The sequence below is a fragment of the Zeus faber genome (assembly GCF_960531495.2).
Source record: "Zeus faber genome assembly, chromosome: 10".
In the NCBI taxonomy this organism is placed as follows: Eukaryota; Metazoa; Chordata; class Actinopteri; order Zeiformes; family Zeidae; genus Zeus; species Zeus faber.
The window spans coordinates 22,859,273-22,874,272 of NC_137199.1; the positions used below are offsets into that span (position 1 = coordinate 22,859,273).

General features: G+C 44.6%; 1 protein-coding gene across 1 annotated transcript in view; it reads left to right on the forward strand.

Moving 5' to 3' along the window:
* The window catches only part of tenm1 (teneurin transmembrane protein 1), a gene marked incomplete at both ends in the record, with an annotated part of 170,038 nt that overhangs the window by 72,404 nt on the left and 82,634 nt on the right, over positions 1 to 15,000 (forward strand). The window contains one exon of the mRNA XM_080007834.1: positions 7,509 to 7,682. Coding sequence (XP_079863960.1) covers positions 7,509 to 7,682 — 174 coding nt within the window. The remainder of the gene's footprint in view (positions 1 to 7,508; positions 7,683 to 15,000) is intronic.

Below are 15,000 nucleotides of genomic sequence, written 5' to 3' on the forward strand. Positions count from 1 at the left end.
GTAAGGGTATTGATAAATCATTTTTAACCTACTGCAGTGCTACGGTGGCTCTAATGGTTATCGATAAGACAGTATATTCAGAGTCAATCCCTGCTATTGTGTCCTTGGCGCCCAACCCCACCCTATTATAAATGTCACCCAACAGCATCCATCATAAATTCAGCCCCATTCTGTACACATACGCAAATACTGTTGTGGGTTTGCACTGTTTTGTTACAAGTTTATTCTGTTCCTTGTTTTGCACTGTTTTGTTATAGTTATTCTGTCCCTTGCGTTCTCTCACAAATACTTAAACACACACACACACACACACACACACACACACACACACACACGAGCTCAGACATGCATGGCATGCAGCAGTAGATAACATCACAAACACGAAGACTGTCTTCCATTGCCACTGCCAGTGTGAAATCTAATCATCCATCACTGCAGCTCCTTCTAATCTACACAACACACACGCACACTGCGACAGTAAACCAGGTGATGATAATGTGTTACTTGAGCCCAAGGGTTCATTTTATTTATTGTTTTGGTTGTATAACCATAACTGATGACAAACGCCAGAACAGCAACAATTGCAATTGCCACAACAAGTAATCCACTCTATTGCCATCACTGCATTTTTAACAACACACAACAGTTTTTAAAGGTTTTTTTTATTTCCACCCTGGCTACTCTGAGAACTCAGGCGGTGTTTTCTGAATAAGGCCCATTTCTCCAATGTCTCTCTGTTCCATGTGTGGGAACTCGCACACCCAACAGGCTGAATTGGCAAGTGAGTGAGCATCTTAAAGGGGGAAAAAAAATAGGATTGCTTGCATTGAATATACAGTGTGATTATGCTTGTGATCATAAAAGCAGCCAGAAGCCCTTGTTTAGCATGGAATGGATGAGGCCAAAACGATGTTCAGGTTTGGTACTTTATCGACCTATCGTACTGTACAATAAATGGACATGAGCTCGATGATTTTTCTGACCTCGATAATTGCCTGTTGTGTTTACATGCGTGTTTGTTTACATAAGAATGTCGCCAACATTTTAGCTATTATGATGCTAGAATAAACAGCAGTGTTTTCCCTCCCGTTTTAAGACTTACGACCTAAGCGTTTTTTTCACAGCACCTAGTGCTAGTATCAACATGAGAAAACCTAAACAGCACCTCAATGACAGGAGAGTCCTCCGAAATCGCCATCTCCTTCTAATCTTTTGGAGTTCTCACAGTGACCACGATCATAGACCCTGGCTGAGTTTTATCTACACTGCTGTCCACGGTGGACTCTCTGCCACTGTTACTGTACGCCTACAGATGCTGCGTTCAAGTCACGTGGGAATTTACGATCAAAACGACTTGCTGCTTTCTGCTGCTCGTGACATCCGTCTGTATTTTTATATCCATAACTACTTCCAAAATATATTTGGAAATGCCGTAATATAGATAAATGATGTAATAAATGATGTAATAGGCAAAATGTTGTCTGTTTCAAAATTGATAAAAACTCGTTATGGACTGGGCTCAGGCAGCTCCTACACACACACACGCGCGCACGCACGCACGCACGCCGCACACACACACACACACACACACACACACACACACACACACACACACACACACACACACACACACACAGCGACAGTAAACCAGGTGATGATAATGTGTTACTTGAGCCCAAGGGTTCATTTTCATTTATTTATTGTTCTGTTGTGTGCTGTGTGTTATATTGATGTTTTATTTCTTTAGGGTTTCTTCATATTTTTTTCACATTGCAATGACTGAATATTCTGAAGAATTAAAAGTTCATTGCTTTTTGAAAGGATATACTTGCATTATTATGCTATTATATAATCATTGTATCAGTGGCAAAAAATGGTAAGTGGCAAAAAAGCCCTGAGTAAGAATAAACAGAAGCCACACTTAAAGGAAAGGTTTTCTATTTTTCACCCAGGCCTTATTAAAATCTTGGTTACCATCATTTATCACTGCTCATAGCACCACCTTGCTGAACCCTTTGCTGTCGAGAACGCTCAGCTGCAGCTTCTCACTGTGCTTGAATCGGGTTAATAATGTAGGGTCACGTTTAATCCTTAAAGAAATCCTTTTCAAAACTGGGAAACTCACAATATTGTTATACAGTCTTTATATGTCATTCCGAAGAAATGGTCGCCAACCATGCCTTTTATCATGTTTTCCTGTTTTTTTTGCACGTCTATCCACACCGACGCACAGTAAGGGTCTTGAAACAGGAAGTTGCGTCGCTGCCTACTGTTGCAACAATTGCAAATTGCAATGGGAGTTGCTGAAATTATTTTTTTAAATAAAACATGTTCAATAAATACCCTGAAGATTATGAATATAATATGAGTTTCTAATTTTTCGAAAAGGATGTTCAACTTTTTCCTAAGGCTTAAACGTCCGTCCCATTGGACTGCATTTGAACACAGTGAGAAGCTGCAGCGGAGCGCGAATGTTCCCAATAATAAAGCGTTGAGCGAGGTTGTGCTGCGAGTTATAGATGATGGGAACCAACATTTTAATAAGGCCTGGGGTTGAAAAATAGTGAACCCCAGTATCCTTTGAGCCACTTTCTCTCCGGCTCTGAATGCAGCAGCGGCTAAGATCTCCAGCGGTGGAATGAGGAGGAATGAGAGGAGGAAGGTAGACGGAGGATCGTCTGCCTTCCACCTCTCATTCCTCCGGTTAGACTTGATCCTTCTCTCTCTCTCTCTCTCTCTCTCTCTCTCTCTCTATCTATCTATCTATCTCCTTTTATCTCCACCACTCCACCACTGACAGTGTTCTGCTCAGCGCGCCACGTCCTGCTCATGGATCTCCATGGGGCGGTGGAAGGCGGAGGTACAGCCGTGCTGTTCTATTACCTCTGGCAGTCATCTCACTGTCACACTGATCGATGATTAATGTGTGCGAGGACTGGAGCAGGTTGGCTCGCTGCACTGATGCTAGATGTCGATGGTCTACTGCCCCGCTCCGGTATAATGGCTACACTCGCTCTGTGTCTATCTCTAATAAGTGACTGTTCATGTGTGTGTGTGTGTGTGTGTGTGTGTGTGTGTGTGTGTGTGTGTGTGTGTGTGTGTGTGTGTGTGTGTATGAGTGAGTGAGTGAGTGTGTGTGTGTGTGTGTGTGTGTGTGTGTGTGGATGTAGGAAAGTATGTGCGTTTGAGCGCATGAGCTGTGTGTGTGCCGGAGAGTCGGAGAAAGGTGAATTTCAGAGAGAGAGAGATAGATAGAGAGATAGAAAGTCAACTGGAATGGGAAGCTAGTGGACAAAGTACACACTGCGTTTGTTGCGCTTGCGAAGGCAGTGTGTTTGTTGGTGCATGCACAAGATGTCACCCGTAGCTCGCACACACGCGCGCGCGCACGCACAGCCCACAACCACACCCGTTACCCTCATCACATTGCCAGTCCCCTATTTCTTCTTGCTTCAGCGGGTGCTCTGCAAACGTGGACGCTAAGTGTTCTTGTTAAAGGTCAACAGCCGTGGAAAGGGTGAGACAGAAGGAAGAGAAAATCAAGAGAATCAGGGAGAGAGAGCGAGAGAGAAGGGGGGGGGGTGAGGCGGAGGGTTTGTTGAGGAGGAGGTGGAGAGGCAGGGCCTGAGGACAAATGGAGTGGGGTGGAAGGAGTAGGAGAGGAGAAGTGCTCAGCGAGGACCGGCGCCAGTGCACAGCCGTAGCTGGAGTGGCGGAGGCGGGGGGCAGGGAGGGGGGTTGGAGGGTGGAGGTGGGTGAGCCGGAGCGACAACAACGGCAGAAAGAAAAGCCATTCAGATGAGTGGAAGTGAGCGTGGAAAATGAAGCGTGCCAGATTGAAGGGAGGAAGCCGGGGCGGGGGGGGGGCGAAAAACGTATCAAATGTTTCGCTTTGGGAACAACTTTTCACCCTTCGCCGAGCACCCCGGGAGACTCTAATTTATAAAACGGTGATGGGTTGTTCCACTCCGCCGCAGAATCTAACACAAACAATTGTTGCATACAAACGTGAGCGTGCTAATATTATTAGGTGCAAGGCTGTGTTTTATCCTAGCAGAGGACAGTTGATAATGGGTCATAGTCAAGAGAAACTACGTGGAGAGGGTTTTTGTTTTTTTTGTGTCGTTTTTGAGACTGGTTCACTCTCTTTTTTAACAAACGCACTGAGACGGTGGCAATCAGCAGTGTGTGTTTTATTTTATTTTTGATTTTTTGGGAGCTGTTCTCTATCTGCATATTTCATACATTTTTCTGCCCGAGCGCCAAAGATGTGGAAACTAAAAGGCTGCCGGGTGGGATCCCGTGCGAAATCGTAGCCGTGTAACCAAAAACTAAAGAGCAGATCATTGCGGCGACAGTCACTTTACCCCACCCCCCACTGCGCCCCCTGCCACCCCGCCCCAACGTTTGAATGTGTCATCACAACTAATGTCACAGTAATCTGTTAATGAGAAAATCCTCCATATGGCGTCCTCATTATGATGAGATGAAAAAGTACAGTTGGAAATCTCATTTCAAATGAGCGACTTGTTCCCTGCACTGATGTTTAGAGTCTGTGTGTGTCCGTGTCTGGCCTCGTCACAGGCTGACAGTTGAATTAGTCTAAACTAAATGATGCATGACGTCTCCCTCATGGCTCTGGTAATCGTCAGTGTTCCACTTTGAAGAGCTCATATTGTGCCTGAGTAGATAGCTAAACCAACGGAGGCTAGGCCTTGTCAGAAGTTGAAATGTTGGAATATGTGATTTACTGATCCCCGTAGATGGCGGAGTGGAGCATGGGACCAAGCCCGGCTCTCAGAGCTCATCACACATTTAACCATATTTTAGTTTTTTTTTCCCCAAAGAAAATAATCCTTTTCTCCATGCTCCCGCAATAGAAAGCGACTGCGAGATGTTCTTTGAACCATCTGAAGTTTTTTAATTGGGCGTTTCTCTCCATCGGAGGAGGAAAAATGGCAGAAATGTGTGTAGGTGTGTTTGCAGGCTTAAAACATGGCGACGCGCCCGCGAGGGCTTACGGTAAAGGTGCGTCTCGCGTGGCGCCGTAAATGTGCCTCCGTTTCTCAGGAAGCCATTTTGTACAGTGTGCGCATTAGCTGCCGTGTGTCAATTGATTTTTCCCGGTGTTTGCAATCAGTCGGCGGAGATGTTTGAAATCTTCAGAAGCTCCTGGCCTTGATCTGCGATGCAATCCGACTGTCACGGCCACGTAGCCAACTTTGTGATTTGGGTTCTTGCATCGTTGCGTTTGATGTGCCGAACGTGTCTGAGAACAGATATATATATATTTATTTATTTATTTCATTTGCTTTGTTCTCTGTGTCAGTAAAAGGGACTTTTTATGTTTCGTAAGCCGAAGAACAAAAAATTAACGGAACGCGAGGCAGCAAATTTTTCTGAATGGAACCTGGTGATTGGTCGGAGTTGGGCGAGTTGTTTACTGGGCCTTTTATTGACGGGCCGGCGAGAGACTAATTAATTCTTTTAATCGGCAGGTGTTGGTTGTTTACATTTAACAGCATGTTGGATTGTTGTCCCAATAAACGCTTTTATGGGCGGGGCGGGGGGGGTGGGGGGGGGGGGGGGGGGGGGGGATCCTCCCCAACCCTTTGTTGTTTAAAAGGCCCACATGGATTGTGAATCAGCGGCAGCTTTCAAAGCGTCATTAGTCATGCATAAAGGAGTGTGTTAGCCCTTTAATACCAGCCCTGGGCTCACACTCTGAAGATCTCCCTTAATTGCCCACCTATGCCATATACTCTTAATGTTCCTGCATGTGTGTGTGTCTGTGTGTGTCTGTGTGTGTGTGTGTGTGTGTGTGTGTGTGTGTGTGTGTGTGTGTGTCTGTGTGTGTGTGTCCATGCGTGCGTGCGTGTGTTCTGATGCATGTGTGTTAATTGCCCACTGCCGTCCTGACAGCTGATAAGCACATAAACTGTGTGGAGGCTTCCAGATGACAATTAGAGAGGAATCGGACACATGCCTCTCCATGTCAGAAATAATGATCTACCTCTTCTTTTGGCCCTGCCTGTCTCCCCTCTCTCTCTCTCTCTCTCTCTCTCTCTCTCTCTCTCTCTCTCTCTCTCTCTCTCATGCCCTCTCTTTATCTTGTGCTGCGCTCTCTTTATTTTTCTCTCTTTCTCTGATGGATTGTGCGTTGGAGTGTGGGTCCCCGCTAAACAGGCGATATTTATTCTGGAACCACCGTATGCAGTTATCAAATGAACTAGCTCGCCGACCAACAACAGTGAAATACAAAATGAAAGAAGCATGATTATATCGCCTCCTCCTGCCTCACGACTCATTGGAGGCCACGCTCCACCTCTTTTGTGTCGCAATTCATATTCTCGCGGAGCAACGTCGTGTAAAATGCGGTGACGTGAACCTCGAATGATTCCGGACGCCTCAGAGGTCGACGTAGTGAAACCCCCCGTGCACTCGCCAGAAGTAACCCAGCCCCGCCATCAGTGGCTACACAGATGAAATTTTCTCGAGAGTTGTGCCTAAGAGATCCCGACCTGTGCCGGTTTCCTTTGGTCCAGCAGTAGTGGCAAACTGCAAATATGGGAAAAAAATGTTTTTATAAATAACTCGCGTGAAATCCATGAACCCTTTCTGTGGATCAAGAAATGGACAGAAAGGACCGTTTTTACCGTCATCTTCCTCGGACGAAATTGCCTCAGCAGCCTGGTCAGGTCACGTCACATGCCAGTGCCACATTTAAAAATGTTTGTCTATTGGTGATGACAGTCTCTTAATGATGCTACGGCTAAAGGGGTAAAACCGTACATTATGTAGTGGCCGGTCAAAGCTAAATGCCGGCCTTATCAGAGAAATGCATGAATGGCTTCTTCCTCAGAACGTGAGGAAGCTCCCCACTGGCTGCTCCACTCCAGTGCTCTTTGGTGTACTTCCACTTTTCATGTGTTTCACCGCTTTCCAAACCTTCTTGCTCATCGTGTGGATTATTTATTCAAGTATTCATGTATTGGAGGAATTCGTTTTTGGAATTTTAATTTTGCTGACCTTTAGTTGGAAAACTTGTATTCAATTCTTGATGACATCCACAATTCTTGAAAAAAAAGTTATTTTAGTAAGGATTGATCCCTGGCGTTGGCTACCATTATGGTGGTTCTGGTCAACCACCACGTGCCTAAAATATTCCACAACATAATTTTAACACAGCGACATTTCTTCCACTTTTTTTTTTCTTTTGTTTTCACCTGGAAGCCAGACTGGACCAGAGCCTGAGCGTGGATGTTGATGTGCTTATTATCCGGCTTCCTTCCAGTCAGCTGATGCACACAGGTATTCCCTGAAGCGGCAGGTCTCCTCTAACAGGGATGACTATGTGTGTGCGTGTGCATGCCTGTGTGTGTGTGTGTGTGTGTGCGTGTGTGTGTGTGTGTGTGTGTGTGTGTATGTGCGTGCGTGCGTGCATGTGCACGCACGCCTGTGCGTGTGTGTGTGTGTGCGTGCGCGTGTGTGTGCGTGTGCCTGTCTAGCGGTCCACCTGTTAGGTCTGACCTGGCATCTGCGTCACGATGAGAACCAGCTGTACGAGAATGGCCTGAGCTCTGTGGACCACCAGGAGCAGGACGATAGCAAGGCGCGGCCCACCAGCTCCATCCGGCCCCTGGACGCCCTCAGCCCTGAACACACACACGCCGGAGACAGGGGTGAGTGGACCCCTTTATCTGAGTCTCTGACCTGTGAGCCTGTGATGAGCCACTTACACAACTGTAATGAATGATGAGTGAATAAAACTGTCTTTAATTAATGATGATTAAATATGAATAATGACATCTAATTTAAATGTAGTGTCAAATGTGCAACAAATTTGCAAACAAGCAAATATAATTTTGCCATTAAAACACGTAATTACATATATATTGAATGTATTATATCTATATTCCATTTATTTTGACTTTTTTTGATTTGATCAGTTGATATTTTTTTGTCTCAGACGTTCAAGAAACACAAACAAAATTTTTTTTTTTCTTATATTTTTCAAATTTTCTGATTATTTTCCACCGCTATTCTATATAGCCTTAGGGAAAACAAATAATTCAATTAAGTTAATTGTCACTACATTAACAGAAATACAGTATAATCAATCAATATCATATCAATAAATCACATCAATATGATCGATATTTAGTTACATTTCCCTCACACTATGAAACTCAAATTTTAATACAGCTTTAGTTTGTGGAAACCTACAACCATGTTCTCCCGTGAAATCAGATCATGCTCACACATGCACACACACACACACACACACACACGCACACACGCGCACGCACACACGCGCACGCACACACGCGCACACATGCGCAAACACACGCACACACACACACACACACACACACACACACACACACACACACACACAGCATCCCAAAATAGGCTGTGATTTTAAGTGATACCTGTTCCAAGCGCTAACAAAGACCTGAACACAAAGTAGCATCAAGAAACAATAGACAAGCCACACGGCAGCCGCGGAGGGAAGGGGTGGCGCGTCACTTAGGGAACGGGAAAAAAGAAAGGATATTTCCTTTTGAAAACAAGAAAGAAGAGAAACTGGAACAGAGCCGCGCTTAAAGACCCTGTGTTAAAGTGCACATGAAAAGTGAGACATTTTTGACTATTTCACAGTTACTCTGATGCAAACTGGGAGGGGTAAAGTACGCACGACGCACAATAACTGCAGAAAAGTGGATATACTGTACAGTAATAAACTGCGCTTTCGATTTGAAAGAAAGATTTCCGTGAACGCTGCGGCAAACCACGCTTCCGCGACGCCACATCTACGAGCACAGTGTCTGGATCGGAAGATCCTCTGGAAAAGTAAATAGGAATGGTTAAACATGACGATTGGAATTTTGTCCGAATCGCCTTTTTTCGATCGGGTAAGGGTCCTGGTGCGCACGTCACGTTTTCTCCGTCAATGTCCCATGGGATGTCGGTCTGGGGATCAGTCCCGAACTGATTACTCATTCATTAGCCGGGCAAGGTAATTGGTTAATCATGTTCCCTCTCAGCGACGACGTGACTGGAATACCCTTCATGCCGCCACTGGTTCTGTTCTGTTTTTTATTTTATTTATTTTTTTTTTTGCATGAGCCGGAGGACTCGCTAATACCAATTCAAACCTGTGGTAGGGGACATTAATTGTGAGCGGCCCGGGTCGTAAAGTCAGTGCAGGACAGGGCAACCTTCACGCCCGGACGAGTGCCCCATCCACAAGTCCACGGATCCTTTTTTTTTTTAAAAGGTAGTATTTTCTCTGCGTTTTGACGTGCCGTCCGCACGGGAACGCTGTTTAAGGTCACCGAAAATAAGGCTTTCGGGGGGAAACGCCTTCCAGGGTGGGGGGGTTTTTCAAAACTTTGTTTTTCTGTGTATTCATGTGGACGAGTAAAACGGAGCTTCTCGTAATACGCCGGCAGCGAGACCTCAACTTTGGCATTTGCGCAGGCGTCAGGAACCTCCAATTTTAGGAATGGTGTCCATATTGTGTGTATGAATGTTATGAAGAAGCTCAAAGCGCATGCTCCTCTGTGGTGTTTGAAATGAGGTTTTATGACATATTAACTCCCCCTACTGGCCTGGAATGCTTATTGCAGAGTTTTTGCGTAAATCGATTCCGCGTTCTCGTGTTGATTGAGATTTTTTTTTTTTAAACGGAAGAATGCGTTTTGAGAAAAATCGGCATATGTGTTGACGAGGCCTGAGTCTGATCAGCATTATGTGTTTGCAATGCACTGATATGCAAACTAAAGCTGACTGCACTTTGGGCAAACTGGGAGCCGCCCAAAGCCACTGCTCCCGATGAAGCCTCGCATTGTGTGGATTAACACCCTCATCAGCCAGATAAACCCTTCGATAGAGCGGGGGGGGGGGGCACTCCTGCTGCCTGCCGTTGCGTCCTGACAGTCCATTGTTTTGCGTTGGTATAGCTTTGTGGAGCATGATGAAAGTGGGCGAATCTCAAATTAAAATGGGCGACGAGGCTGAGCCGCGATTGCGACGGGCCGGGATTCGTACACTTGGCACAGCGGAGGTGGTCCCTGGGAACGGGCGAGAGAGTTGGAGAGAGAGATTAGAGATTAGGCCGTAATCCAACGGGGCAGATTATCATGCTAATCCCGCGGTGGCTATCACCTCCAGCACGTAGAGACCACTCAATCCTCAAGATTACAAAGTAATGGGTGTGGGGGGCATGGCGGGGTGACGGGGGCGCATGGAATCAACTAAATTGCTGACAAATTATACGTGTGTGTTTGATTGGGAATCGACGGTACAGTGGGCTCACGGTTTGGTATGTATCATGGTTTTGTGGCCATGTTAACGGCACGATTCCAGTATCTTTATATCTAAGAAAATAAGTTAAAAGGTGGAAAATATGTTCTTATAGTAGTCTGCCACAATTAACTAGTGTAATGCTCTGTGTGTATTATTTTTGTGTATTTGTTATAATTTGCATAAATTCATCTGATCTGGAGGTTTTCCAGGATAGTGGATAATTGAAATCTAATTGTTATTCTATCTTATTCTAAATAACTTCCGTTAATTATATATATATATATATATATATATATATATATATATATATACTGTTTATATATAATATTTTAAAAACTTTTCACAATAAAAAATAAATAAAACCAGTGCTATGCTAAAGTTAGTTATTTTTGTGTAGAACAGATATAAACAGTATTTTGCACACATAAATAAAAATAGTAAAATAACTTATTGAAATAAAACCTCACAGTCAGACCAGTGCGGGTGTGCCTTCACTTTGTGAGCCCTACGTGGGCGCTCTCCTTTTCAGCCAGGGCACCTCCTGCCGAGGGAGGAGCATAGGCTCTCTCTCTTACCTTAAAGGGGGAAACATTTGGCGGTGGCAGGAGATGGCAACTTAAACAAACAACACGACATAAAACTGTAAAACTTGACCAACAAAAAAGAACTTCACCCAGTGAGACCCGGTTCCCTCCATTCCAAGAAAAGGATCTTTCAGGAGAAGTCCATGATAGAGAGGGACACGGCCATCCCAGGGGGTTATTTCCCCACTGGACACCTTGATTGATTGCACTCTTTACAAAACCCATTTCTATGTAGTTTTATCTTGTGTTACTACGGAAAAGCCCCACGCAGCTGAAAAAAATGAAATGACGCATGGCGGCACGCCGTGCCACGCCCATAGCCTGCGCCAACGTGTCCAGTGGTCTACGACCGTGATATTGCGGTTCACGTCTGCGTATTGAACCGTAGGGGGTGTATCCCGGTGTGTGTATTATACTTTCCCATATTTGCTGTCATATATATATAATGTAACGCTGTTGGATGTTCATATTGGACAAAGTGTCAAATAATGAGGTAAACTAATGACAAAGTAATCGCTGTCAGAAAAAAGGCTTCACACTGCTCTGAACGCTAGGTTTCCAATGTTTGTTTTTTCTACGAGCCGAGGAGCTGACATCAGCTCGTGATGGATTTGTTTATCTGTGACAGTGACTGGTGTTTTGGCTCTCAAGTAGGCCAATGTCGTTTTTCAGTTTTTTACAGATTACAAAAGTGCAGGGTGTAAGCTTTCAAATGATGTGTCATACATTGAAACATATTTGAAGAAGATATGCTTATTTCAATGTTGGTACACCTAAACTCATCTAGCATAGAATATCCCCCTCAAAGATCCTGAAGTTTTTCACACTTCAGGGGCAGGTAATGGGGTGCGAACAATAGCTGGTTAACTCCACCCCCGACCACTCCTCCACTAGACTACCTCATTAGACACGTCATACTCCACTAGACACATCATTCTCAGTAGGTTAAAGTGTGTGTGAGTATAAAAACATAACACGTATAAATACACTATACTTTCCCTAATTTATTTTTGTTTATATTTATTTAAATCATTAATTTATAAAAAAAAATGTTGAAAAATGCATAATTTCAGTTAATCCTTTCATTTTAAGAAAATATTTTTTGTTCTAAGTTTATGCTCACTATAGCAGCCTGACCCCTTATTCTTTAACTTCTAAACATTCCCATTTCCTGCCTTCCTAATTTTTAGGTGTCAATTTTTAGATCTTGCACTTTTTGAACCGATCGTCAGACCAAATATCCCAGAATGCAAATGGAGGGGTCCTTCACGCCATTTGCATTCTGGGAATTGATGTTTTCTTGGCGCACCCTGCTGCCTCGGGCTGCCAGCTTGGCGATATAAATGAGAGCTTCTGCCACCCTCTTCTCATAATCCATAACGACATTGTGACGATATGTTTTCACAGAGAATTGAAATTTCCTGCTTTGGTGTTTGTGCTTGTTTCTTTGAAAAAATGTAATGGAAGTGACATCAGCTCTTCTTCTTTGTGCCCTTTTGAGCCTGTGTCTTTTGTGCAACATTTTTTTTACCATGCGAATAATACCAGGTGTGAACCCAAATGCAGGACTCAACGGAGGCTCAAGAGTAGGTGCAAGGACCAAAGGTTTATTGCATATAGGCAGGGGTTTAAACCAGGAGAACAGTCACAAGGCAAACTTAATGGCAGGGAACCGCCATGGAATCAGGCAGAGAATCAGGGTCCAGGGAATCAGGCAGAGAATCAGAGTCCAGGAACAAGCAGAGAATCGTGAACCAGGGAAACAAGCAGAGAATCCACACAGTGCACTCACTCACTGACTAATGCAGAGGACAAGACAGAGTGGGTAGGACAGAGAAAACCACAACGATCTGACAAAGACAGAATGAACGTGGAACAGGTTAAATACAGGGAGAGCGACTAGGAAGGTGAAGACAGGTGGCGAGATTGCTAAATGGGGACAGGTGTGCAGTGGAAGGAATGTGGAACCAGAGGCAGACAGAGGGAGCTAGGGAGGGACAGAGGGAGCTAGATAGAGGGACAGAGGGAGATAAAGAGAGGGGCTGAGGGAACAAGAGAGAGGGACCAAGCGAGCTGGCGAGAGGGACAGAGGGAGCTAGAGAGAGGGACAGAGCGAGCTGGAAAGAGGGACAGAGGGAGCTGGAGAGAGGAACAGAGGAAGCTGGAGAGAGGGATGGAGGGAGCTAGAGAGAGATATGGAGTGAGCTAGATAGAGGGACAGAGGGAGCTAGAGTTAAGGACAGAGGGAGCTGGAGAGAGGGACAGAGGGAGCTGGAGAGAGGGATGGAGGGAGCTAGAGAGAGGCAAGGAGGGAGCTAGAGAGAGGCAAGGAGGGAGCTAGAGAGAGGGACAGGGGGAGCTGGACAGAGGGGCAGGGGGAGCTAGAGAGGGGGGCGGAGGGAGCTGGATACAGGGATGGAGGGAGCTAGAGAGTGGGAGAGAGGGAGCTGGAGAGAGGGACAGAGGGAGCTGGAGAGAGACAGACATCAATAAGGGACAGAACATAAAACAAGCACAGGGCAGGATCCCCGGTCACGGTGTAGTCCAGGTTAATTTATCACGTCATTTTCACTTCACTTCACTTTCTTACTTGACATCACACGGAATATGGAAGGATGATCTTGATCTGCATGTGTGCATCAAAGGAAGTGTGAGACGCCGTTCGTGCTCTTGTTCTGGGTTCCACAATGGGTGAGTAACTCAAAAACTCACTTTTGAAAATAAGTGGAGAGATGAAAAACTTGAGGAACATACGCATAATTGGGGGAAAATATCATGCATTTTGAATGTCCAATAGCCCACCACGTACATTTTAGTCCTCGTCTTGTCAAGGAAAGCAAAACATACATTTCATCATAATTTATATTATCAAAGATCTATTTCCAAACTACAAATCAGGAAGTGCTTTGGCAGAAAATAGTACTGTGAATCGTGGATGTTGTTCTGTGAAACTTTCGTTAGTCATAGATGTGTTTTGTTTACGAGAGGGGTGTCACCCAAAACCCCGGAAGAACAACCAGTGAAACCAGTGCAAACCGCTAAACTGCAAAGCAAATCGATCACCACGCACCACACAATACGCCCCAGACTGAGATAAACAAGACTTAAACAAGCGCACTGTGGGACAAACTATAAGTATTTAGTGATCCTAAAACTGTTTGTTATGTTGAGTGGGTTCTTCAACATTAAAATAATATGAATAATATGAAAAAAAAAAAAAAGAAAAACACATAAAAAAAACCGAAAACAACTTTTGTGTTGAATTGTGTTAACTTTGAGTTGGCTGACTTGGTACACCATTCACCAGACGCTGTCGCATACTGTATGGTCATCTGCTCCAGGCACAGCACGCCAACAAAGTACAGGGTCGCGCCCGCTCCGTCTGTCTCAGAAGTCGTTCGACCTCTCTGCTCAGTGTCCGTGCATCATCCCATCATTTCATATCTGATTTAGGATCCGAAATCAGAAAACCAGTAACGGGCTGTTTTTCGTCATTTTGATTCTGCCACCAGAGAGCCGGCTGCTGAGCAGGAAGGGTTGACCGATCAGAAGAAAGTGGGCTTTAAGGGAGGGGGCCGTTAAGAGAGAGGAGCTAATACGACATGTTTCAGTCAGAGGCTGAACCGAACTGAACTGAGCGATATGCCAGAGAACACGGCATCTACCACTGCGGGCGCCGCAGCCCTGCACAGGAGAGTCGGCTTGTTGCTTTCTCTACCTAACTTCTGGTTTACTGCCTACCCCTATACATTTGTACATCATTTTTATATAACAATAGGTAATACATTTGTGGTTGCAATAATAATAAAAACATGGTCATAATATGATAATGGTAATAATAATAAATTGCAATTATTGCATACATCATGCTTTTCATTCCGTAATAACTTATTTCTTGTAGACTTAGGTATGTTTCAGACATTTGGCTCATTGCGAAATATTTTTTGTTAATGTGTCTCCTGAGCTGGGAAAGTTTGAGTCCTGCTGCTATAGAATGCTTGTGTTTGTGTTTCTTGAATAATAGAGAAGATGAGGAATATTGGTTAAAAAAAATGGCAATTCGATAATTTTCCCAAATTGTTCAGCCCTAGCTGCTGCTGTTGTT